General features: G+C 43.7%; 1 protein-coding gene across 1 annotated transcript; it reads right to left on the bottom strand.

Moving 5' to 3' along the window:
• Positions 1-3,487: 3,487 nt before the first annotated feature.
• Positions 3,488-25,649, bottom strand: Hepacam (hepatic and glial cell adhesion molecule). Its single transcript, XM_055622340.1, has 7 exons — positions 25,375-25,649; positions 11,659-12,000; positions 10,576-10,857; positions 9,967-10,066; positions 9,066-9,139; positions 8,578-8,648; positions 3,488-8,049 (listed from the first exon to the last, which is right to left on the bottom strand). Exons 1-7 carry the CDS (start codon positions 25,457-25,459, stop codon positions 7,747-7,749), a joined length of 1,257 nt encoding a protein of 418 aa, XP_055478315.1. The 5' UTR covers positions 25,460-25,649; the 3' UTR covers positions 3,488-7,746.
• Positions 25,650-27,469: the final 1,820 nt, after the last annotated feature.

The following is a 27,469-nucleotide window of genomic DNA, read 5'->3' as shown; positions in this document are numbered from 1 at the left end:
AGTGTTCTGTTGTTTTTCGTAGATGTTATCAGGCCTTAAAGTTTCCTTTTATTTCTTTCTTTTCTACTTTACTAAAAACTTTTAATCAAGAATAAACATTAAATTTTACAAATATTTGTTTTGCAATGTGTCGAGATGATTTGTCTCCTTTAGTCTGTTGATAAGGCTAACAATATTTATGGAAGGTAGTGCGTTTCCATGGGAATGCTGCTCTCCTGGAGTTCTCCTAAGAGCAAACTGCTCTAGGAGTCTGAGCCTGACCCCCGGATTACTCTTCGGCTTCCTGCTCAGTGAGGTCCCCTCATTCCCACAAAAGCTCTTGTCATAGCGTTGCTCTGATGTCATGCCATATCTTTAATCTCTGGAACTGTGACTCAGATAAATCCCTGCTCTTTGTAAGGCTTGCCAGCTGCAGGTGCCTTGCTTCAGTAATGAAAAGTGGATCAGAAAGAAAGACATCGAGGTGACAGGAGTAGCTAGCAGTGTCGTACCTTTCTAGACTTCCTCTTTATTATTATTACTGTTACAAATGCTTATTATCATTATTGTTTTTTTTGAGACAGGGGTTCCTTGTAAACATGCTCTTTATTTTTATAGTGTTCTTACTTGCAGTACTGGGGTACTTGGCAATGCATAGGCTAACTTTGAGTTAGCCTAGTTACTCTCCTTGCCCATTTTATTTATTTTGAGACAGTGTTTTGCTCAGTCACCCAGACTGGCTTTGAATTCACAATGTAGCCAAAACAGACCTTGACCTTTTGACCCTCCTTATCAAACAGTAGCTAGGATTACAGGTGTGGGCCAGCAAGCCTAGCCTATAGTCCAGTTTGCTTTATATAAATATTGACCTAGCTTTCTTTTGCTTAGTATTTGCTTGGTATATCTTTTCTGGTAACTTTACTTTCAACTTTTCCAAAACATTCTTTTCAATATATTTCAATTAAATAGTATATGGCAGGATTTTTAAAAATGTGATCTGACATGTATCTGCATTTTAAATGCATGATTTAGGTCATTCACAATTTAGCTTTTCCTCTATTAATTTTTTGCTTTCTATTATCCCACATTTTCTTTTCTTTCTTTCTTTTTTTTTTTTTTTACCCTCTTTTTCTCTTGGAAGTTGAATAATGGATTGAATTTGTATTTGTATCCTTAATATATGTTTGGTTCTTTATTGGTAAACTAAATATATATATGTAATATGTAAAAATATAAAATGAAAGTATATAACTTATGGATCATATAATAGTTGAAATGCTATGTACATATATGTAATAGAACTATAATCTGATATAGTCTCTCATGCAGCTTAAGCTGGCTTGAAATTCCTTATGTAGCCAAGTTTGACCTTGAACTTCTGATTTTTTATTGGTTATTCATATCTTCTCCATAAGTTCTTACTAAAACCTGAAGTTGCTATCTTAACCACTTCTTCCTTCCTACAGAACTCAAGTATGTTGAAATAGTTTAAATCTGATAATTCCTCCTAAATTAAGACCTAGTATTTGCTTATATTTTTGTTTCTCAGGCATTGAGGACTGCAGGCGAAACACGAGCATTTTCCAGGGCATTATTCAGATCTACTGATTCACTTATTTGCCTGTCCTTTTTTCTCAAACCATCCTCTTGGAATACTTTTCTGTATTGTATTTCTGTCGTGTATTTCTGTAAAAGTTTTTTTATTATTATTATTGTTCATGGGAAAGCCCAGGTTTTGTTATATCTGATGATAAATTTATTTTATTCTCGTGTATGAAAGTCTGTTTTGTTTTTTTCAGGCAAAATACTCTTAGTTGGTCATCATTTTTGCTGCTCTCTTGAAAGAAATTACTCTGATTTCTACTGATTTCCATTATTACTGTCTTCTAAAAGAAGGCTTGTTTCTCTCTCTCTGCTTTTAAGATTTTCACTTTGTCTTTGACGAATTTTTTTTACTACTGTTTATTGCACATATGGACATATTTTTCTATTTTTTGTTTATTAATCATTTTGTACATTTAGTAGTTTTAGAAAATATAGGGCTGGAGAGACAGCTCAGTGGTTAAGAGCCCCGGATGTTCTTCCAGAGGACCTGAGTTTGATTTCCGGCACCTAACAGGCAGCTCACAACCATCCGTAGCTCCAATTCAGGGGAGCACACGCCCTCTCCTGGCCTCTGCAGGCACTGCATGCATGCGGTATACAGAGGAAACATCCACACACAAAATAAAAATAAAGGGGAAAAAATTTTTTAAGAAAAATCCGGGCATGGCATTGTATGCCTTTAATCCCAGCAGTCAGGAGGCAGAGGCAGGCAGATCTCTGTGAGTTTGAAACCAGCTTGGTCTACAAAGCAAGCTCAGGACAGACAGAGTTACACGGAGAAACCCTATCTGGAAAAACCAAAATCAAATGAAATACCTAGTCACCAACTTTTAAAATAATGACTTTTCAGGCTGGATAAGGTAAGCTAGGCACTCAGGAGGTAGAAGCAAGCAGATTTCTTTGAGTTTGAGGTTAGCCTAGTCTACATAGAATGTTTCAGGTCAGCCAGGGCAACATAGCACACACACACACACACACACACACACACACACACACACAGATTCCTGGGCTGATGAGATGGCTCAGTGTATACTGCTCTTGCAGAGGACACAAGCTGGATTCCCTCAGACTCTTGTCAGGAAGCTCACAGTCACATCATAACTCCAGCTCCAGGGGCTGTAACACCTGTGACGCCTCTGGCCTCTAAGGGCACCTGAACTTATGTGCACACACATATAACGAAAAGTGAAATAAATCTTTAAAACGAATAATGGCGTCCCTTCCATCCTCTCCATGGAGATCTGAATAAAATGTTTTAATTTTAACTTTAATTAAAATTAAATTTTAATTCTACATGACATACATTTTAATTCTACATGACATACCCTTTAATCTCTTTTTCATATTTTCATCTTCGTGTCTGTTTGAATAGTATCAGATATGTATTCAAATTAGCTATCCATCTCTTCAGGGTTTTTTTTTTTTTTCAGGTTAGCTTGCTTCATTTTATTTTTATATTGTTTAGCTAATACCCCATTCTATTAAGTCAATTTTTTTTTGCCACACACAGAAAATATCTATCTATTCCCACTTTAAAAATTTTTTCAAAAGTTTAAATCTTCAAATTTATCTAATGTGTATTTAAACTCTTTTTGACTACTTTTTGCTGCTGCTGGTTTGCTTTTTTGAGACATGGTCTCATATAATCCATGCTGACTCTGAACTCCTTATCTTCCTGCCTTTATCTCCCAAGTGGTAGGATTTAGGATTACAGGTGTGAGTCACCACACCCACATAACAGTTTTATTTCAGCAAATTTTGTATATATTACTGTTGTAGATAATATAAAATTAGCTAATATGGTTTATTACTAGAAGCCTATAATTATTACGGTGGTCTTATCTAACTCAGTATCAAATCAATAAAGACACAAACACCTGATAGAATTTTAGAACAACCTTATTTTACCTGGGGCTGGGCAGATATTAACCCCTAAGCTACCTAATTACCTTCCAGTCCCCATCCCATGCCAATTACTCTGATAATTTCTATCTGGGCTACTTCCGATCCATAATTCCATAAACACTTGCTTATTCTTTTCATCCGGGCTGCTTTCCTCTACCCACACTAATCCGGCCACGTGCTTCTCTCTATCCTAACCCATAGAGGCTCTGTCTCCTTCTCTCCCCTCTACCTGTCTTTCTCTCACATGATCCTTCAGTCCCCAAAGTCCAAGAACCTTAGCTCTGCCCCTCAGGTCTGCCCTTCCCAGGTGTAGGCCTTTTTATTCAGCCAATCAGGAATAATTTCTTAGGCAAGGTTACAAATGTCATTTTGGGGTACGAGACTGTCTGTTCATAAAAGACAGGAAGCAGATATGGGGGAGCAAAATAATTAACAATCAGATACAAGGCACCAGACCATGCTGTTACATATTACATTAATTTGTGTTGTGTGTCTGGGTGTGTGTGTGTGTGAGTGTGTCACTGCATCCACATGCAGCTCAGAGGGCTACCGGTAGAAGTCAGTTTTCTCCTTCCAACACATACGTTCTGGGGATCAAACTCAGGATATCAGCCTTTATGTCAAGTGTCTTATCCTGCTGAGCCATCACACAAACCTTATTTTTATTTACGAAAATTCACCTTGTCCCTTTTCCAACTTGATCACTATTACAATCTTTACAGTTGCTTGGTTATTGATGTCTTCTGTTCTTTTCAGCATTCCGTCATTCTTTCTTACCTGATAACGCCATCATCTTAAGGCTTTGTGGGTTTGAATCTATTGCATCTTAAATAGTCATGGTGATTTATTTCCATGTATATTTACTGACCCACCCCTTTTTGTGGTTGTTTTTGTTAATTCTCCCCACTGCGTGGGATAAGGCTTTACTGTGTAGCCCAGGCTGGCCTGAATCCCATGACCCACCTTCATCAATATCCCAGGTGCTGACATTACAGGTATCACCACAACAGTTAACTCATCTTTGATTTGTTTTAATAACAGAAAATTCAAAGTGCTTTTCTCCACAGAAGATTAGCAGTTTCATTCACCAGCTGTCTTAAGTGCCTCCAGCAGGGAAACCCCCTTTCTAGGTCATCAACAATCTACATGTCTGAGGTCCAGCTCTTCTTACCTCACCAATGGGCTAGACACAATTTTTCAGTACAATTCTAATGCAAAATATGCAGGGTAATTCCATATTTTATTAGTACTAAAGCACTCTGGATCTGTCATGCTTTTATTTTGTTTCTGTTCCCTGGAAGTTTCTCCTGGTAATACAAACTAAATATACTGTATTCAGGCAGGATCAAGATGCTCTGAAACAGGAAGGCCTTTCAAATACCCAGTCTCAAGTGTCCAGTCTCAACTGTGTCAGTCATGACTCACCTGTTACAGTCTGGCTTTAACTCTTGCTCATGGCTGCAACTCCATATGCCAAGCAGCTAAATGGCTCCTTTGTTGCCAAATTTAATGTGTGTGTGTGTGTGTGTGTGTGTGTGTGTGTGTGTATTTCTTTTATGATTCTTTTTTCTTCTTTCCTGGGGATCAAACTTAAGGACTCATCTTCTTTCCTAGGAATCAAATGCTACACAAGCATGCCAATCCCTAATTACTTTGAATTCCTTTTTATACACAGAACCTTCAAAAGTCCTGACTATTCTATCACCCGACCCTCCTTCTCCTTCCGTTTCTTTGAGACGGGGTGTCTCTATGTGCTTCAGCTGGTCTTGACCTTGAGGTCCTCCTGTTTCAGCTTTCCAAGCACTAAGATTATAGGCATGCACCATCACACTTGTTCCACTTGAAAGCCTCTTCTTGGAGTGTGTGAAGGCCTTTTCACCTACATTTCGACCTTTCTTGATATGCCTTTTTAGCCTTCTCAACTCAACTCCACAAAATACACTATCTGAGGTCCCAGAGGCCTATCAAATTTTTACCACTTTCTGCTCTATACATTATCCTAAAATAATGCTATCCATTTTAATGGCTCAGTATTCTGAATTCCCCATGTGTATTGTCCACCCAAAACTTTTACACACACTTGGAATATGTCCTCCTTTTGTAACCCCTGATATTTGTTCCCTGAGTATCTTAGATCTGTTTCTGTTATTGTTTTTACACACTGTGTTATAACAATCTGTTCACTTACTGACTTCTCCTATGAGATTGTTTTCTGGGTAGAAGTCATGGCATAATTACACCATTACCCTGCGCTTGGGATATAGTCAACAATATAAATGTTTGTTTAGTAACTAAGATACACAAATAAATGTTTGGTAACTAAGATAACATAGGAATGAATGAATGAGTGAGTGAGTGAAAGGGATGGCTTGGGAATGGATGACTTGCAATTTGGAAAGAAAGCAAAGGAGGTTTTACAAAAGCAAGAGAAAAAGGATATAGCTTGTACATTTAGGCTGTACATTTGTTCAGTTTGCTTATGTGGAAATAAAATTATTTCATTTCATTGAAAGTTTATTGAGCATCCAGTTTGTGCTATGCACTCTGCTAGATGCTGGTAATACAAAGATCAAAACAAAGCAAGACAAAAACAAAAACCCACTTTCTTACTTACCCCCGATTCAAGGCAAATTTGGCTTGAGTCTGGGAAGCCAGCCCCACCAGGCTTCAGCACCAGGATGTGGCATGCTCTCATCGCACCCTCTCCCTCGCTCCTGTACTTCAAGGCTGATGAACAGGGAGCCCTTTTCCAACGCTTACATACCCTGACCTGCCTGCACTATCACCTACATGCACTAGTTTATGGTGGCTGAGGCACCTGGGAAGGTTAGTGGATTGTGGGTTCTGGCTAAGTAAGGATAGCTGCAGACAGCTTGCCACATGAGCAGGGGAACTGAGAGACATGTGGGTGGGGTTGGGAGATGCAGGCAATCTAGAAATTTTGGTGCCTGCAGGGCTGGGGCAAAGTGTGTTCTGGTGTGGAGGTGATGCATATGGACCTTGGGAGTTGTTCATCGGATAATGCAGAAGCAAAGGCAAAGTTTAGGAGTTGAGGAGGGACAAGAGATGCAGGGGTCTCTGGGGGCATTAAGGAAGAGAGGGCAGACAGCCCAGGACCTTCCTCTCTCAGCTATTTATGTGCTTTCTGTCTTCACGCAGTACATTGTTTTCTTTTTTCCAAAATGCCCAAAGAGGTGATGGCCTGGAGGTGGCCCAGCCCCTTAGTCTCCTGACTTTAGTACAGATTAGGGAGCTGGCTCTGTCCACTGTCCTTGGTTCTGCGCATCTAGGGGCAAGGCAGGTGGAAAGCGTGAGGCTAGCGGGTGGGCCAAGGTTGTTTTGACATGCTGGGGAAGAGGTAAGCTTCTTCCTCTTTCCAGGTTTATCTGGAGAGTAGAATCTTATTATTTTTACAGCTCGAAGGAACTCCTCAACCTTCCTGAGGATGATTGAAAAGCTTGGTTTGTAAGAACGCCAGGAACAAGCCCACCCACTTTCTCATGAACACAGACAGGAAGAAAGACCAGTATGGCACGCTTTTGAAGAAGCCATTGGATGCCACCAACCACTGGGGCCCTGATATTTTGTCTTTGACTAGTCCCAGGTTCCCAGGGTCCTAGGACTGCACCCGGGATTCACCCTTACCAAGAGGAGGAGACAGGGAAGCAGGTGTCCAGAAAAGGTCTTAAGAAAATGACTCCTTTGTGATCAGAACGGGTCCTGTACACCCAGGAACCAGCATCTGACTTGTCTTTAGTTCACGTCAGTGGGCATTTGGGGATAAGCGGCCTCGAATTTGGGCTCAGACCAGGGGTACCACAAATTTTCGGGATCGTAGGAGGCATGTGGGGTTGGGAGGTGGATAAACGCTCCCGGGTGTGTGTGTGTGTGTGTGTGTGTGTGTGTGTGTGTGCGCTCGCGCGCGCATAGGGTCGTCTTACTGGGTAAAATTATTGTTAGTTTCCATAAAATTCTTTAGGGATTGGGCCGGAAATTTAATAATCTACGTAGTCCTAAGAGGGCACAGCTCATGCCCACTGAGAACACAGCCAAAGAACACAGCCAGTAAACCCAGCGCACATGCTACCGGGCTTAACACCGAGATCAGCGCTCCATGCGTTTGCGCAAGCTCACACCCTAAACGGGGATCAGGCCACAATCTACCCTCAGCCCTGGCCAGAGGCACCCGGACTTCTCAGCCTCCCCCGGCCGCGGGCAGCACACCGTGGGGCAACCGGTGCGGGCTCCTGGGGCGGCTCAGGCACTGATCTCCACCTGCCCAGCCTCGTCCTGCTCGCGGATCCTGTGCACGCCAGCAGTCCGCAGTGTGCGCGAGGAGCTGCGCGAGCGGCCGGGCGAGCTCGGGGCCCGGGGTGGCGACGTGTGTGTTCGGCCAGCGGCGGGCGAGCGCACTGGGGAGCGCGGGTAGCGGCGGGCTGAGCGGATGGGCAGCCCCGGAGAGCGGCCGGGCACAGGCGGGGACACGGAGTAGCCAGGAGGGCCGGGCTCTGTGGTGCTCCGAGGCTCTGCAGCGGGGTTCTCATCGGGCTCCGGGGAGTCCTGGGAACACAAGCGCTGCGAGGGTCAGCGGTCCCCTGACCCAGGCTAGGAGCACTGGAACTACAAAGGCGGGCGTCTCTCGGGGTCTCCACCCACACCCCCGTGGATGGCCCAGGCACACAGTAAACCTTAACACGACTCAGTGCCTCGTCTCCTTATCCTCTTTCAGACCCGGTCGTGGCAAATGGGGCTATTGCACTTGAGCAGAGAACAGAGGAAGGGTTCCAATGACCACCAAGTAGGTCTTGTGACAAGGGTTAGCCCGGACGCGGGGAAGAGTTAAGGTAGTCCATGAAACTGCATGCTGACTGTCGCGTATATATTGGGAAGGCCAGATCTGCCACTCATTTGCTTGTTTAGACCTTTACAATTTGTCTTCACAATCCCTCTGTGCTATTTTCCAATCTCTAAAGTGAGGGTGTCTGCAGATGCTGCAGAAATACGGTATCTGCAGATACTGCAAAGAGATGGCCACATCACCCGTTCCCCAGCGCGGCACCATAGGGGGTCGCTGACAGAGCGGCTCACCTTGTCCTTCAGAATATACAGTGCCATCGGGTTCTTCCGCTCGTGTTCGCCACTTCGGGGTAGGGTGTCCGCTGCACAGGGAAAGAATGGGGTGCCTGGTCCAGGGACACATCCTCTCCAGCACTGCTTCTTAATCTTCCTAATGCTGCGCCCCTTAATACTGCTCCTCATGTTTTGGTGACCCCCCCCAATCATGAATTATTTTCATCTCTCCTTCACAACTGTAATCTTGCTATTGTTGTAAATCATCATGTGAGTATCTGTGTTTCCCGACGGTCTTAGGTGATTCTTGGGAAAAGCGCCGTGGACCTCGAAGCCGCCTCGGCCCACAGTTTGAGAACCACCGCTCTACATCACCCAGCGCCTCTATTCTGTCCCTGCACCCCTCTTTGCTCTGCTGAATTCCTCACCACCCACTTTCCTCTTCCCGTTGGGCCGCTCTGATCTGAGTGCTGATGGGCTGGGCCAGCGGGTAGCTGGGAGCTCACCTTCTGATTTTAGGCGGTCATCATTCTGATCCATGTATTCCAAGGAGTTCTGCTTCTCCAACTTCCTCTTCTTCCTGCAAACCGGTCCAACCCCACCAAGAACAGAGCTATTGAAATGTGAACAGGAAATCTAAGGAATGGACACAGAAAGGGTTCTAATGACCACAGAAAAAGTCTCGTGATGGGATGATGGGCTGGGAATGAGGGAAGTCTATGAACCGTGGAATAAGCCACATCTAGGTTTGCATGCTAAGACTGTGACTGTGACTGTGGGTAGGCTGTTTATCCAATGTGAGTTTCAATATCTTTTTCTGTGAGCCGAAGGTGCTTTGACTTAAAAGGCAGCACACTGATTTAACTCAGAGAGCTGTCAAGCCCGAAGGAGAAATCACCGTCAGCAAGGCTGCCGTAGTCGGAGGTCACTGAGTACAGATGCAGTTCCCTATACGACAGAAAACAATCAAAGAGACGAGAATAGAGTTGGGAGCTGGGGTGGAGGGATAGCTCAGTTGGTAAAGCGATTGCCTTACAAGCACAAGGACCTGGGTTCAATTCCAATAATCCACATGAAGAAGGTCGGTGTAGTAGCACACAATTGTAATCCCAGCACCAGGAAAGCAAAGACGGGCAGAAGACTAGCATCAGAGGTTTACCTCTGGCATCTACACACATGTGCCCATGCACCAACTCCAACACACATCTATTCTCACACCTATACAAACATATACACATCCACTAGAGCTGGGAAAATAGAGATGTAGCTCAGCAGTAGAGTTGCTTGCCTAGTATGTACATGACCCCAGACTCAAGGCCAGCGACACAGCCAGTCATTCACTTAGCATTAAACTTGGGGTTAAAATAGACTGAAGAAAGAACTAAAGTGTGAAAACTGACTAGTTACCTGGACTTTTTGGAAGGTTTCCAGCAGGCACAGACTGTCACCAGGGTCACAAGGAGGAAGATGCCTCCTGTAGACAAGATGATATAGAGGGAGCTTCTTCCTAAGGAAAGAGAGGAGGAGAGGCAGGGGCAATTTGAGAAGGGGAACAGGTGTGGCGAGTAGAACACTAGCAGTGGAGGGAAGAGAAAGGGGCCCCAGCAGCATGGGTAGGCAATGGCAGAGCTCACCCGGAGCCTACCTCCCACTTGTGGCTGCCCTCCATGGACAGTCAAGCCACCTCTACTCCTGTCTCACTTCCTCTACTCCAATGATTCTCACCCTGTGAGTTTCAGCCCCCCTGGGGGCGGGGGGGGATGAAATAACCCTCTCACAGAGCTCACCTAAGACCATCAGGAGACACAGACATTTACATTATGATTCAGCAGCAAAATTAAAGCTATGAAGAAGCAATGAAAATAATTTTACGGTTGGGGGTCACCACAACATGAGGAACTGCATTAAAGGCTCACAGCATTAGGAAGCTTGAGAACCACTGCTCTAGACAGTGACTCTCTGGAACGCCTTTTGTCCCAGTGGACACTCAGAACTTGGGCCGTCAGGAGAACTTACTGTATACGGTGATCTTGACAGGCAAGCTTCGAACCTGGCTGATAGGGTTCTCCACCACGCAGCTGTACAGGTCGTCATCCTCCATGAGTACGCGGGCGATGGTGAGCACCTTTTGGTCAGGGGACAGGAGCATTCGGGAATCATTGAGGAGGGGCTTGCCATCCTTCAGCCAGGTGTAGCTAGGCTTGGTGCCATTCTCATGGGAGCAGTTGAGGGTGAAGGCCTCACTGAGCTCCAGAACAGTGGTTGAAGCCACTAACACCTGTGGCCTTGAAATGGGCACTGAGCCCCAGAAATGGGAGGGTGGAAAGGTCTGTGAGTCATAATCTACAACACATTTCTTTCCCCTCTTTACCCTCCCATCTTCCACCATGTAACAGTTCAGTCTGTTGGCTGAGAAGTCCCTCCAGAGATCCTTAGCTTAGTCCTGTCCCACAATCCATCTATCCATCCATCCTTCACCCACTCATTCTTTCTTTTTTTAAGATTTATTTATTATTTATACAGTATTCTGCCTACATGTGTGCCTGCAGGTCAGAAGAAGGCACCAGGTCTCATTATAAATGGTTATAAGCCACCATGTGGTTGATGAGGATTGAACTCAGGACCTTTGGAAGAGTAGCTGGAAGAACAGCCAGCGCTCTTAACCTCTCTCCAGCCCCTATCCACTCATTCTTAATCAAGCAATTTGCATATTGAAGAACAAAGTCATGGGGAGTGTCCTCACTCCCTTCTTCCCAAATACCATTGCAAAATCACTGGACTTTATTTAAACATATCAAGCCTGGAAGATAGTTTAGCTGGTAGAAACTAGGTCCAACTCTCTAGACTCTATCAGTTGTATAAGCTTGGGCAAGTTACTCTCTGTATCTCATTTTTCTTGTCTTCAAAATAGAGAGTGTGACATTATCTATCCCTTGATTATTTTAAATGTGAAGTGGGCTGGCCATGCAAACACTCTATCCATGTTAGCTGTGCCTAGGTACCATCTCCTAATGACCACTCAGCCTTTTGTGTTGAGTTTTCTTGGGTCTAGCCTTAGTCCCAGCCTTGTCCTGCCTCTTTCCCTGCTGAGTGCTTTACCATCCACGGTGAGGTTGATGGTCTTCTCCCCAGTGAAGGTGTCATCAGTGATGGAGATCTCCACTTCATAGGTTCCCTCATCTGCCAGCTGCAGGTCGCTGAGAAGCAAGGAGCCATTTTCAAAGAGCCGGATACGGTCTCGATAGTCAGGCCGCAGAGTGCCAATGACCTCTGTGCCTATGGACTGCACGACAGTCACTGGCTTGTCACGCTTCAGCTGCCACTTCACCACCGGCTTGTCGCTGCTGGTGCTACTGTACTGCACGGAAAGCAGAGCCGACTTCCCCACCGTGCCATGGATCAGACGTATGGGGCTGGTGATGTTCACCCCCTCCAGGGGGACTGCAAACAGAGGCCCATTGGGGAAGAGGGCAATGTCAGGCCCTCAGCTCCATAGCCCAACTCCACCTTCAAGCTCTGTGCTCTTCCTCAGACTGTCAGACCCTTAACTTCCTGCCAGTCCTGGCTTCTTGCCCACTCGTACCACCTCTTCTCCTACAAAAGTTCTTTGTTCCCTCTCCTCTGTCTCTCTTCTCATAGCCATCCCAGGTCATCTATGGCATTGTCTCTCTGGCATTTTCCTCATTGCCTACCTCTTGCAGAAGATTATGCTGATCCACATTCTACAGGGCCCTTTCATAGAAATCTTTATTGAACATCCTGTGTGTCGAGTCTAATGTGGAAGTAGGACGGCAGGAAATAGAAAAAGCATGGGAATTTAGAGTCCCAAAGAAAGAGGAATATGTACTAAGACTGTGCCCAGGAAGAGGAGGCTCAGGGGCCTGAACGCACAGGAAATTCCATTCCAGGCACACCAAGAATCGCTCTGTCCTTACCCCAGCTGTAACTGTATCTTACCAGGAGGGGTCAGAGTTCTGCAACTGGGTGGGAAGTTCTGAGGATTCACCTAAACTCTAGCCCCACTTGTATTCTCAGAGGAAGAATTTGAATGGGCAGAATAAAGAGTTTGGAGACTTAAGGCCTTCCAAGACTAGGCTCCACTACCTACTGGCTGTGTACATGTGGATAAACATTATTTCTAAGTCCTACCTTCTCTTTTATAAAATAAAAATAGTAACTATAAACCAGACACCAGCCTGTAATCACAGCTCTTTGGAGCTAGAGACAGGGGGATCAAAAGTTCAAGATCATTCTTAACTACACAGTATATTGAAGTATGAGGTCAGCCTGTCTCAAAAGGGGGAGGGAAAAATATATAGAAAGAGTTAAGAATGTAGGGCTGTACCATTCCATTTCTTCTTTTACTTGTACTAGGACCAAATCAAGAGATAAGTGAACTAAAAGTTTGATTATGGTAATTAAAGCAAATTTTGTTTGCCAAACACATTCAATTCACTTAAAGAGCAGGTGCTTTGCTAAGCATGAGCTCCTCCTTTCTGTAAACGGTCAGGGAAAGGCCACTTTCCCACCTCTTTGGGCCTCAGTTTTTTCTTCATAGTTAGTTAGACCAGATGACTTCTAAGCAATTTCCAACTCTCATATTCTGTCCATCATCAGCCAGGTATCACCAAACCTCAAGAGATGACTCTGCAGATTAAAGCTGTTGTAGGTGGGATTATCTGAATGGCGTTTGTTTATTGGAAGGAAGTGTTAAGTTGAAGTTAGAATGAACAAAGATAACTGTTTGGAAATGTTTCCCCTTGTTTTGTCTTGTCTTGTCTCGAGAGAGAAAGTCTTGCTATACTGTCCAAGATGACCTCTAACACACAATCCTCCTGCCTCTACTTCCAGAGTACTGGGATGACAAAAGCATGGCCACACACCCAGCTCATAAATGGTTTTATATTAATTTTTGAGATAACATCTCAGGTATCCAAGCCTGGTCTTAAACTTGCTACATAGCCAAGCATGATCTTGACTTCCTGATCTTCCTGCCTCTACCTCCTGAGTCTTGAGATTGTAGGCACCTATCACCACACCCAGGTTAGGCAGAGCTTAGGATGATCTTAGGGCTTCATGCATATTAGGCAAGCTAATGGCCTATAGCTGAGGCAGGAAATAGGAGTTGGGACATCAACAGGAAGAAAAGATTCTGGGATACAGCCAGGCATGGGAGATTTGTCCAGGAAGATGTGAAGAAGATAGATGCATGGTATCTGAGCACAGTTTACCAGTCACATGGCAGAATGCAAATTAGTATAAATGGGTTATTTTAAGTTATGAGCTAGTCAGAGAAGAGCCTTGCTATATGGCCTAGGTATTTGTAAATACCTAGTCATTATTCTGGGAAGTCAGGGCCAAGAAAAAAAAAAACACCACAACAGTGACCTACCATGTAGGTGCTGGGAATTGAACCTGGGTTCTCTGTAAGAACAAGTGTCTTTAACTGCTGAGCCATCTCTCCAGCCTTAAGTGTTTATTTATTTTTGTTTTTTATTTCTCTGTGTATATGTGTGTCTGTGTGAATGTATATCATATGAGTATGGGTGCCTGTGAGGCCAGAAAAGGACATTGGAGAACTTGGAATTGAAGTTATAGGCTGTTGTGAGCCATTTGACTTGAGTGCTGGAAACTGAACTCAGGTGTTTTGGGAGATCAAAAAATGACCTTAACTGCTGAGCCATCTTTGTAGTGCTTCTTTTCAAACATTTTTTTTTTTTCTTTTTCTGGGACAGGTTCCTACTGTGCAGTCCTGGCTGGCCTGGAACTTGCTATATATACCAGACTGACCTTGAATACAGAGAAATCCATCTGCCTCTGCCTCCAAAATGCTGTGATCAAATGCATTTGACATCATTCCTGGCCTAATCTCAAACATTTTTTTAAACAAAAGTATTTTTGTTTTTCTAAAAATCTTACATAATGGAAATAAATGAAAGATGATTCCGTATGCCTTATTTGTTTTGGCAGGAGAGATGATGGAGACCTGAGTTCTTTCCTCCCCCGCAACAAGGAGGACTGCTAGGAATTCCTATGATCTTGCATATCAGACTGAAATCCACTTAGCCACACATTCTATATAGTTTCTTTCAACTTTCAGTTTTTTGATGACTTAAATGGAATTCCCTGTCAAACAGCTGCTATGTCCGATTCTCAGCTAGATTTAGAAAAGCAAGCCTTCAATTTTCCCCAAGTAGGCAAAGGAGCTTTAATATGTATGACTTGAGGTTGTCCTGAGAAAACTCATGGAGTATACTTAAAGGCCACCGTGGTGGTGCTCAAATAGTGAGGGGGCATCTGCTCACGTCTCAGGATCCAGTCTGAAACTGTAGGATCAGCACATGCCAGTTATGTGTGGAACCAGTCAAAGGCTAGCAAATCTGAGTAAGGAAGGGCTGGAGAGATGGAGCAGTGTTGAAAAATCGCATACTGCTCTTGCAGAGGACCCGAGTTTAGGTCCCAGCACCCATATCAGCTGCCTCAAAACCACCCATAACTCTAGCTCCAGGGGATCTGATGTCCTCTGGGGGCACTTAACACACACACAAACATAAATATAAATATAAATATAAATATAAATATAAATATAAATATAAATATAAATATATATTTGAAAATTTTGAGGGACTGGAGAGATGGCTTGAAAGCATTGGCTGCTTTTTCAGAGGACCTGGTTTTAATTCCTAGCTAACAATTGTTTGTCACTACAGTTCCAGGTGATCTAACTGGACATATATCCAGGCAAAACATCAATCAATGTACATAAAATAAAAACAAATAGGTCATTGAAAAACAAAAAATTTTAATAACAACCCTGTTGTGGTTTGGATGTGTTTTGTCCCTCAAGTGTTTGTGTTGTAATCCTTTTCCTTGGCATGGTGGTTTTAGAAGAGAGTGACCTTTAAGATGGAATGGGAATACTGTCCTTGGAGGGAATTAAGATAGTTACTGTGGGACTTTGTGTTAATTCTCCAGAAATTAAACTGACTAATACAGATCTCAAACACCAAACTTCGGGGCCTCTCTTTTCCTTCTACTTGGACTTCAGGTAGAATTTAGGTAGAATTTTAGGTAGGTTTTAATTACTTTAAGTAGAAGGTATTAATTACCCTTCTTTCTTCTGTAATCTCTTCTCTCTTTCTCTTGGGCTTTCCTGGATTATATCCTCACCTCTTCCATTCCAAGATTCCTGGTAGCCTTTTTTTGGTGTTGTTTCCCTCCTTCCCTCCTGTTTTGTTTTTTTTTTTTTTTAAATCAATTCCGATTATATTGTGGATAAAAACAAAAACAAACAAACAAACAAAAAACACTGAAAATGCAGCCTTTGACTGCCTCCTAATTTACCCTAGCCCAGGCAGCTGCTCTCCTTATGCTGAGAACACTGGTATGCCTACAAGCAGAAGGGATGCATGCACACTTATTGTAAGAGGATGGCGCCATCTTTCTCAGACTCTGATGACAAGAACATTTTTGCTCAGCATGCACAGTTGCCTAGAAACTGGAAAGAATCTAAGTTTGGGTTTTATAACTTTACTGCGACATAGAGAGCTGGGACAGGAGCCAAAGCAGGACACAGAAATGAGGAAATGGCTAACACCTCAGGCCCAGAGTGGCAATAAAAGGGAGGAGGATTTTTCAACCTGGAGAAGCAATTAACTTAATCATTGTCTCTGAGGCATCATTATGGAGAAAGTCTCTGTTCCCACAATAGGCAAAACAAAAGGAAATTACAATCTCTGCACTATGTTCCTATCTAACTAAACAATGTCCTGGTGTTTAGGACATTGTAGTAGCTTCTACTCAGAGAGGATTTGGCCTCATGTGACACAGAGGAAAGGCAGACTTTGAGAATGGCTCTGCACAGAGCTGTGATCCCTTTATGCTTCGTCCCATAAAGGAATCACCTTCTACTGTTTTTCACACCTTTATGGGGCAAATTCTTCATTTTGCCTTAAATTCACTCCTCAAAGGCATCAGTGGGATGTTGCCGAACTCCTGTTGTAGGAGTCGTCTCTCTGTACCTTACCCATGTTCTCTAGTGCCAGTAACCACACTTGTAACCCTTTTACCCTAAGCAAATTTATTCGCTTGGGTCTGTCTCCTTCCACTTCATTGACCATCATAGATGCCCTTCTCTGAACTTTCTCCAACTGTATTATTTCCTTTCTGAAGTATGGTGACCAGACCCTCACATAATAATCCAAGGGCAGCAAGAGCTTTGTCCTCTGAAAGGAAAATATATTGTTTTCTGCTTTTGGTTTTTAAAATATCCTTTTTTCCTATTTGATGATGATCTTGAGTTAGGCAAGACAGATGCACACGGGCGAAAAAGAGGCAAGCTGTATGGTGGTTGGATGGTGATGCAACCACAGAGCTACATTACAGAAGACATCAGAAGACTGCTCAGTTAGGAAAAGTCCGCTTTACCCAGGACTTAACATCACCTGGGGCCAGCAAGACGAATAACAATAACAACTGTTTGTCCTTTATTTAAGTCCAAGGATATCTCTTTATCATCAGCCTTACAGAATTCCTTGCTCCCATCATGCCTCTGGTGCCATGGCACATCCAAAGACCCCATACAAAAATAAAAAGCATGGCGCAGACCCTGCTCTGAGAACCCCTCTCCATTTCTGAAGTTCCCTATGACATCTGTACTTACCTAAAGTTTGCTCACAATGATGCTATCCAAAATCCCGAGTGATACTGGAGAAGCTTGCTCCCCCTGAGTACACTTTCACTCTGAAACTAATGTCCTCCAAATTCCTTGCTTTGTCTCACCTCTGAATTCTTTTATTTGATGGCTACCAAAACCTGGAAGCATTGGATTGGTGACCTTCACAGTCTGCTGTCACTACCTGTGAGACCTCAGTTGAATTCATTACTGGCAACTGTTAGGTTTCAAACCTGGTACAAATGGCTGAGGCGCATATTTAACATATCAGGGCAGATGCTGGCTGCCGGGTTGCCCCTACTTCCCTCAGTGCCTAACTGTTCTAAGGTCCTCCTGGCTGGCATATTCTACCCCTTCCCTAAACTTCTCTAGTCCAGGGGCTAGGCTGCTCTTTCCTCAGCTGCTCTTCCCTACATAACTCAACCATTTTGGTTACCTACTCTCTTTGCACCTTTGGGCCTCCTCGCTGTTGCATCTGGTTCCCCTCTCTCCCCTCACTCTTCCCCTCTTGGATATGCTCAGATGGCACAGCTAAGTCTGGTCGTGTCCACCCTGGACTCTTCCAGATGCCCCACCTCCGGCTCTGCTCTCCACAGATCTACAATAAACCTCCTCCACCATACCTGGGACCAGTCATCTCCTGTTTTTTTTATTTTATTTCTTTTACTTTTTTTTCCCGTTCAGCAACAATCTGTGAAAATGACCCATCCTTCCCACTTTTACTGTGTAAAAGCATCATTGATGTATAGTGGTGGAGATTATTGCACTTTATTCCTGTGCTGTTATCCTGGAACATAAGACTGTAAAATCAGTTGAAATGTCAATTATCCAGGAACATGGGGGGTATTGGGAAACAGAAACTGTGAAGAAGTCCCTTGAGATTCAGGAGAAAGGGGGTTTTAATCTACTTTTTAAGGGACATAGATGTTCAGGAATAGTTGAAACATAAATTAAGACACCATGAAAATTGCCACGTTTGTGGATTGAAACAATCGCTGTTGTTAGTCTGTCCCTTCCCTCCTATCCATAATCTGATCTACAAAAAGCAAACAAAAATGTGGGGCAGTGGTGGCGTACATCTTTAATCCCAGCACTCGGGAGACAGAGGCAAGTGGATCTCTGAGTTTGAGAACAACCTGTTCCGCAGAGCAAGTACTCTGAGAGCTAGGGCTACACAGAGAAACTCCTTCATAATAATCATAATAATCATAATAATCATAATAATAATTTGACCTATAATTTAATACACTACCGCTCAAATCTCAGGAAGTGTCCTTCCTTAATGCTGTCAAGATAGATCAACAGAGCAGACTAGAGCAGACTGGCATATGATGTGTCAATCTATGACAAAGGTAACCATAGTGTAGCACAGAGAGGGTTTGTTTTCCTTGTATGACAGGCCCAACTGCTTCGGAGTTGCTCGTGGCAAAACTGCTTTAGCAAACCCCTCTTTGCCCTCACTAATGCTTTGACAACTATCATGCCCCTCTCTTTTGCCTGGAATTCCAGATTCTGAAAGAGAAGCCCTGGTGCAGCTGTCCTCCTTGGAATGAAGAAATGCTAGAGGCATTGTGCCCTCTTTGGCTGTCAGACTATTGAGACAATGGTCTCCAAGGAACTGGAATTTCTCAGGAATCTATGATAAGAGAAGGAAAGGCTAAAGCCTGATGCTAGCCAGAGAAAGAGCTTCCCTTCCAGGGGGAAAAAAAATTCTTGTGGTTCTGACACGTCAGACCATCTTGCTCAAACAATGATGGGTCAATGATAGGCAAGGACCATACCTTGACCAGGACTGTGTAGTTATATATACCTACTTTTTTATTATTTTATATATATTGCTCTCTGTATAAACCTAAACTTCATGTCTGTGCCCCAAAAATAAACTTGTAGGGGGAAAGTCACAGGACCTTTTTCTATTGCTCTCTTCCTGATGTAGCTACATTGAATATCCTTTCTCTGCTTTTTACTACTATCTCTTTTTAAACATTTACATTTATATATATATTTGTTTGTTTGCAGAGGTCATGATATGAGCCCTATGACACCCTTCTACTCTCTCATTCCATTATGTGTGCTCCAGGGATCAAAGTTAAATTGTGAGACTTGGCAATAACTGTCTACTCACTGAGTCACCTCACCAGTCCCCTAACTGTCTTTTTAATTGGCCTATTGAGGACAAGTGTCAGAGCCTGGCTTGTTAGAGTTGCCAGGGCCAAGGCTCTGACTCTAATAGTTCTGGGAACATCATCTAGTGGTTAGGGCCTGCTAACTCTTTAGAGTCGTAGGACACAGAACGTCTCTGGTGACCTTTGTGACTCTCTCCTTAGTCTTTAGTTTTGTGCACTGACCAACACAAAGCACACACACTGATGTGAAATTTGACTTGAAGAAAAATAACATCTCTCTAAAAAGAACTACAGGAGCCAGTCAGTTCATGAGGTTGAGGTTCACTGCAAGGTGCCAGAGAAGAAAGAAGGAGATACATGGCTTGGATGAGAAAGACCCTTACTCAACATTTAGCCTTCTTGACTTACACTCCACTTCCACAAAATATTAGTATTCTTCCCCACTAAGGGGTGTGCATGCGTGTGTGTGTGTGTGTGTGTGTGTGTGTGTGTGCGCGCGCACACACACTTGCAGGTGTGTTCACTTATGCAGAGGCCAGAGGAGGACATTGAGTGTCCTGCTCTGTCACTCTTTTCCTTACTTGTGGAGACAGGGTCACTCACTCACAGAGCTGGGCCTGGTAGCCCTAACAACCTTCTTCTCCCCTCCCCGATTCCCTGTGCTGGGTTTTATAGGCATTGGCTAAACAACGCCAGTCATTTTGTGTGGGCTCTGAGCATTTGCGCTCAAATCTTCATGATTATGCAACAAGCACTTTCATCTACTGAGCCACCTCCTCAGGTTCCAAGGTAGAGCTTTAGGGATGATAGCCCCTTAAGGCCAACTCTTGAATACGCAGAATCCTTCTCACCAACTCTGGCTTTCCTGGTCCTGACCGCCGAGTGGCAGGTTGTCTCTACTTATTCCAGTAACAATCATTACAATAAAGAATGCTGGGACATGTAGAAGTAAAAATGAATCTTTCCCCTATATAACATGTTGGAAAATATCAGTTCTAGATTGGAGATCTAAAGATGAAAGAGGAAACAACATTTTAAACAGAAAGGACACTGTTTGCCTGACTTGAGAACACATACAGACTTCTTAGAGCACAAAAGACATAACAAGCTGGGTAGGATAACTTATGCCAATAATCCCAGCATTTAGGATGAGACGGAAGAATCACTGTGAGTTTGAGGCCAGCCTGCGCTGCCATAGTGGGTCTCAGGCTAGCCTAGGATAGCAGGCAACTCAATGGAAGGTTGTGCAAATGATTTGGAACAAGGGCTGGAGAGATGGCTCAGCAGTTCAGAGCACTTAGTGTTCTCACAGAAGACCAGAGTTCGAGCTCTGATACCTGCATCCGGTGATTCACAGCCACCTATAAGTCCATCGTGTACATGCTCAACACACATACACACTTAGAAAATAAAATAATAAATCTGTTTTAAAAAGTCTTGGAACTGGGTGAGGTGGTGCACGCCTGTAATCCCAGCACTCCAGGAATCAGAGGCAGCGGATATCTGTAAGTTTGAGGCCAGCCTGGTCTACAACGTGAATCCAGGACATCCAGGGCTACATAGAGAAACCCTGTCTCGAAAACCAAAAACCAAGCAACCAACAACAACAACAAAAAGATTTGGAATAAGTATTTCAGAGAAAAATACATCCAATTGGCTGATAAAAATATGAGAAAAGCTCAGCTTGATTATTGGCTTGGTTACCATGGTAATGTAAGTTTAAACTATAACTTGATTCCATTTCATACAAGAAGATCGGGAGATGACTGGCTCATGGAGGCATTAACTTCATCAATGGGTTAATTCATTAGTGGTTGGTTCTAAGAGGGCTATTAAAATGTATGGCCTGGCTGGAGGAATAGTTCAGTGGGGGTATGTTTTGCCTGACCCCTCCTGTCTGTCTCCGTCTTCAATCTGCCATGAGCTGACTTGCCCTTCTTCATGGTCCCTAACTTTGTGATGTTCTGCTGAACTAAGAACAGGTCAGAAGCATTGGGAACAAATGACTCTGAGGTAAAGGATGGGCAGAGCCACTTTATATTCTATATCACAAGAGTACATTTGCAGTGTAAATTGTAGACAGGAATCTGTATGTACACACTGTAACTCGGATAATCATGGGGAGGAATGTGAGATTCATCGGCCTTGGGCCTATGTGAATACCCCACTACAGAGAAAAAGAGAGATGAAGATGAAGGGAAATCACAGGAGAAATAAGAAAAGTACCAACACCATGAGTTATAAAGATAAGGCTTGATCACCTGACTGGAAGCGCCAGACTAAAGTTTGAATTGATTCATCGCCTTTGTTCCTGTTCCTTATAGAATGGGCTAGTTAGCAATGGTCTGAGTAAAGCACATTTGGGAATGATAATACTCTGGCCTCCTAGATTGCTGGTTCTGTGAATAAAGTCCTGTTTGAAGATTCACTTCCTGCCTGTGCTCATTGGCTTCTGTAGTAACAGGCAACACAAACTACTTGGGTTCATATCTTGGTAAGCAGAAAGCCAAAATAAACATGGTCAAGTCATAAAAGTAGAGAGGAGAAAGATTTATTGCCTGAAGCAAGGAAGGAAAGCATAGGATTTATTTCCAAAGTAATGCCTTCCTTGAACAAAGGGAGAGTGGGGATTTCATTCAGGGAGCCTATACATACTCATATAGAAGCTGGCCCAACGCTATGCCTTGCCACTTAGAGAGTACATCCCTGGGTATGCTCTGTATGATGTGGAGTACATGTTTAGAAGATGAAAGCAAGGCAGGAATGCCTCTGGCCATGCTCAGCACCACAAAACTTATGCTGAAAATGAAGACTCTCTGAAGGCACATTAATACAGGAGCCTGTTCTGAAGGTACCTGCCTCAGTGGCTATCATAATACCTGAAATACTTGGGTGATTCTGAGGTAATAGCATGATTTGTTCTGTTTTTTAGACAAGGTCTCACTGTGTAGCCCTGGATGGCCTGGAATTTACTATGTAAACTAGATTGGCCTAGAACTCACATAGATCCTCCTGCCTCTGCCTCTCAAAAGTGCTCAGATTAAAAGTGTATCCCAGCAACCTAGCCATATCTGTTTCTTTGTCTGGGGAATGATTATATAGGCTCGTTCACTTGTTAAGGGTACATCAGTCTATATCTTTAAGCTGAATCCATTTTCTCTATGGTATTTTCAATTACACAAAATTTTTTAAACCGAAAAGCATTACCACAGCAATATGGTAGTAAATTTAGGCTAAAAAGGTACTGCATGTAATGGCTCATACCTGTTATTCCAGAACTCAGGAGGCTAAGGCAAGAGTGTTGCTGTAAGTTCAAGGATGACATGGACTACAGTGTCAGGCTCTTCTCAGTATCTACCCACATCACCAAGTTCAGCACAGAAAGCAGGCAGCGAAGAAGAATCCAGAGAATAAAACCTCCAATGTTTTGATTCATACCTTTTAATGTTTATCTCTGTCAACACCTTAGACCCTGGAAAAGTCTTATTTGAATATTTTGTGAATTATGGCCAGTTCACAAGGGCTGAATTTGGCCTGATTCCGGCCAGCAAGATGGTTTAGTGGGTCAAGGTACTTGTCACCAAACCTGAGACCTGGGATCCAGGATGGAAAGAAAGAACTGGTTTCTGAAACTTGTCTTTTGACTTCTACAGTTTTACGTCTCCACTCCCACAAAATAAACAGATAAATGGGAAAACAAACAAGGAGTAGGCTGTGGCAGAGAAAACCTGATTGTCAACATCAGAGCCTGAATTTTATTTTATGTATATGAGCGTTTTGCCTGCATTTATGATATGCACCACATATGTGCAGAGCCTGAGGAGGTCAGAAGAGACCATTGCAGGAGTTATGGATGGTTGTGAGAGCCACCATCGTCCTCTCTGCAAGAGCAGCAGACACCCTTAACTAAGCCACCTCTCCAGCCCTCTCAGCTTCCATTGAAGTTACATAGGGCTACAGCGTAAAAAGACCCTGACTCAGACAAACACACAAGTAAACGAACATAAATTCTCTGCCTGGAATAAAGAGAGGCAAACCCCAGGGATCCATCAGCTTAGCTTGTTCCTGAGGACTCTAGGCAGTACCATCATTTCTCTCCTGGGCCCAGTCTACCACTTCATTCTACTGACACATAACTAATGCCAACAGCTTACATTTTGGAATTTATCTGTTACAAAAGCCAGCATTTCCCTAAACAATACAATGAAGAACCTGTACTTTTATTGCTTGGTACAATAGTAGTACAATAGTCTATGGTCCAACATTTGGCTCTCATAGGCTATAACTGATATTTTTTGTTTGTTTGTGACAGGATGTCATGTAGCCCGCTCTGTATTAAAAATTAAACCAAACCAAAAACAAAACCCAACTCTCCACGTAGTCAAAGATGACCTTCCACTCCTGATCCTCCTTCCTCTACCTCTCAAGTTTACAAGCATGTACCACCCTGCCTGGCTCATAACCAATATCCTATTAGCATACTTTATAATTAGAAATAGATTTGGTGTGGAATAAGCACATCTCCTCAAACTCACATACTGAAGTACTCCTAATCTCCTCCCCCAAGCCCTGCATCTCACAGTCGGACTTCTTTTGTTAGTGGGGTCTCTGCACAGCCAAGGAATAAAGATGAGGTCATACTTGAGTAGGGCGGACCCACTTCCTCACAAGCCCTTGTAAACTGGGACATTTGAACACTGACACGCAAACAGGAAAACGCCACCTGAAGGCTGGGATTTTGCTGCCATAAGCCAAAGGTCTGGAACGAATTGTCCTCAGTGCTTTCAGAAGGAGTGTGACACCATGATACTTTGATCTCCAGCATCTGCCTTTCAGAACTGCAAGACAACAACTTTCTGCTACCCAACCCACCTAGCTTGTGTTGTTTTATTTCTTCCGCTCAGAAGAATTAAACAGGCTTCCATTCTCATCTATTTTGCCACCTTTTCCCCTTCAATGCCTCAGTGCAAACCAAGAGACCCAAAACCTGATCCTGTCAGTTCCCAAATTAAAGGTGATGCAGTTACCCCATCCACCATTTATAGACTATCTCCCATCTTCTGAGAGAGGTTCACAGGGCTTTTACTGAACTCAGTTCACACTTTCTTCTCAGCAATGCTGAACTTCTGGGCTCCGCCTAAACACAGGAGACTATTTCAAGCTCTTGACCTTTGTCCGTTTCCCAACAATAATTTCACTCATGCTCCTACCTATTTTTCTTATCCTCTGAGATTCAGCGCAGACATTCTTTCTGCAAGGAAACATTCCCTGGTTCTGGCCGCCCACCAGCATCCTGCCCCACCAGCCCCAGCTTCCTGTATGGAGGCAGGTGACTTTTTTTTTCTGATTCCTGCTTTTTGTTAAAATGATCTATGTATCCTCTTGCCACACTAAGATGTGTATTGTAGATGCCCTGTAATTGTGCGTATGTACACATAACTACATCAACGGTGTTTAAAATAAGTTCAGTTCTCTACGGGGTTGATAGGGGGCGCTACAAGAGGTAGGCGTCTATGGGTTGGAGTGAATTATGAATAGGATGGATTCCTATCCTAAACCAGGAGGCTCATTATCTACAAAGCTTCTTTCATCTTTCAAGCTGGTTGACACTCAGAGAAGCCAGGGCGGAGGTTTGGGAGGCGCAAAACCAAGATTTCCCCTCCTCCTCCCACCAAGAGCTCACATAAGCCATTAGAAAGAATGCCGGACTGGCCCACGCCGACAAGTCATTCCCATAAGAAGTGGCATGATGTCTTCCATGTAATGTACTGAATGCCGTGGGCGCTCCAAAGTCATGCAGCCTTTCGGGGAGGGGGCTAGGGGCCAGGCGGGAAGCACAGGGAATGAAGAGATATATTCAACACTGATTTCTGAATTCACTGAGTTGCTTCCCACGGCCACTGAGCTCTCTCCCCTCCTCCAGCCCTGAAGATATTCTGGCTCTGCTCTACCCCCCCCCCCCCCTCTCTGTCAAAAGCCCCAAGTTCTTTTCTCCAGACCCTTCTGGTCTCCTACCTGGCTGGATGAGAAACAGGTAGACAAAAGGAGCTAGGCGCAGGGCCCTGGAGACTCTTGACAGGGCTCCCCTTTCTCTCTTCATTTTGGGTGGCGTTCTCCAGCTCTGGTGCAGACAATTAGCATGATTTCTCCACTCCGGGCACGTCCCTTTGTACCACTCGGAGTTTCTCTGCCCGGGCACAACCCTGCCAACTTCCCTCTGAATACACAGAGCTCTGTGTGTTGCTGGCCTTGTTCTCAGCTCTTGCTTCGCTCAGACCTAGCATTTTCTAGTTTCCAAGCCCTTCGCTCCCCCAATTTGGACAGGAATATCTGCTTAGATGCTAATTTCCATGGCAAGTTCCATCCTATGGGGCCTCTGGTGGTCCAGCTGTTCTTGGCTTGTCTGCAGTAAAGCCCCACTCCCAAGGCAGATGCAGATCTGGGCTCAGTGTCCCAGCTTACATGGCTCCACCTCACACTCCTCCTTCTGTTCCATGACAGAAAGATTGGAAAAGGCCTTGATTTCGGTTACTTTCACGCGTGTTCTAGTTGGGAGTCTCTCCAATCACAGGTGCAGAGAGATGCTGGGAGCATCTTTCCAGAAGCCACTCTACCATCCCTCTACAGCTAGTGTTCTAGGACATGTCAGAGCCAAGAGGAGGTTAATACCCCGCAATCCAGTGCACTGGGGTTCTGCTATCAGTGTAACAGCCTAACAGGCCCTCCTGTCTCTGAAGACCGGTGCAGTCACTCCACTCATAAAATGCTTATTTACTCTGCAGTAATGGGATGGATGCAATTCCTTTGAGCCCTTGATTTTTACCTCTGTAAAATGGCTAAAATAGCAGCCTCCTCAGAGGAATTACTGGGAGGATTGCTGAATTGCTTCTGTGAAAGCGGTTAAGTGAGTACATGTCTGTAATCCTAGCACTAAGGAATGTATTTAATCTGGAAGTCAAAACTAGCCTATGTTGAGAGACTTAAAACTTTGAGGGCCATCCAACACAGTCTTACTTTTTTTTTCTTTTTTGTATGTACAGTTCAGTGGCTTTAGTATTTTCACAAGGTTCTGAGACTGTCACAAATATCCATTTGTTGTTAGCTCTCCCCAAATAAGACTCCTACTCTTAGCTGTCACTACCTATACTTTCTCTCTCCAGCCCCATAAGTTACTGATCTACTTTCTGTCTGTGTGGATTTGCCTACTATGGGTATGATATATAGATGACACCATATCCATCATGCCTGTTTCTAGCTTTCTACAGAACTCCCAAACTGTTTATATCTCACCAGCAATTCGCAGGTAGCACTGTGTAAGACCCTCTTCACATATTTGCTTGTCTTTGTTCTTGAGACAGGGTCTTATGTATCTTAGTTGCCTTTCAACTTGCTATATAGTCGAGGATGACCTTGAACTCCTGATGTTCCTGCTACCATGTCTCAAGTACTGAAATTCCAGGTATATACCACTATGCCCTGTTTTATTGGCCTTCTCCCTTAAAAAAAAATTAAAAATTTTAATTCTTTGGCTATTTCATACATGTCTATAGTATATTTTGTTCATTTCGCCTCCCATTATCTTTTCTTATTTCCTCCCAGTTCTTCTGGGAAGACCTTCTTCCCACCAAATCCTCCTCCAATTTATATATATATATTTTTGAGTGTCAGAGGATGGCCAAGCAAGGAAGCAAAGTTTATTGAAGACAAAAGGAAGAGCTCTCTGAAGCTGGTCGGGGACCAGAAAATAAGTTATTCTTTTATGTTTTTATTTTAATTTGCTCTGTTTTTGTGACCTGCTAAGTTTTATCAGTGGTGTTTACATGAGTACAGGTGGAGGATTTCTTTCTGGAGCATGGCTAATCTCCCAGCGGTTATACCACTAACGAAAATGACCTATCTCCCCTCAGCAACCATTAACTATCTAACTCTTTAAGAAGAGGTAGGGCCTTGTGTGTGCGAATGTGTGTAAGACAACTCAGGGGAGTTGATTCTCTCCTCCCACCATGTTGGTCCGAGGTATTGAACTCAGGTTTGGTGACAAGTACCTTTACTTGTTGAGCTGTTTCAACAGTCCCTATAGCCTCTCACATTTTAAAAGAGGCCTTTTCTT

Source organism: Psammomys obesus, unplaced genomic scaffold, assembly GCF_907164565.1.
Source record: "Psammomys obesus unplaced genomic scaffold, mPsaObe1.curated_primary_1811, whole genome shotgun sequence".
Lineage (NCBI taxonomy): Eukaryota > Metazoa > Chordata > Mammalia > Rodentia > Muridae > Psammomys > Psammomys obesus.
Note: the sequence above shows the minus strand (reverse complement) of the source record. Positions and strands in the feature narration are given on the sequence as shown.

Bases quoted from the DNA above. Each gene is read 5' to 3' on its own strand.
- Hepacam (XM_055622340.1), bottom strand. From the start codon at position 25,459: ATGAAGAGAGAAAGGGGAGCCCTGTCAAGAGTCTCCAGGGCCCTGCGC. The intron at 8,649-9,065 runs GTGAGCTCCCAG...TTCCCTGTGCAG, and splicing joins TGACCGCCTAAAATCAGAAG to CGGACACCCTACCCCGAAGT. The intron at 8,050-8,577 runs GTGAGCCGCTCT...TTGTGTTCCCAG, and splicing joins TGTATATTCTGAAGGACAAG to GACTCCCCGGAGCCCGATGA.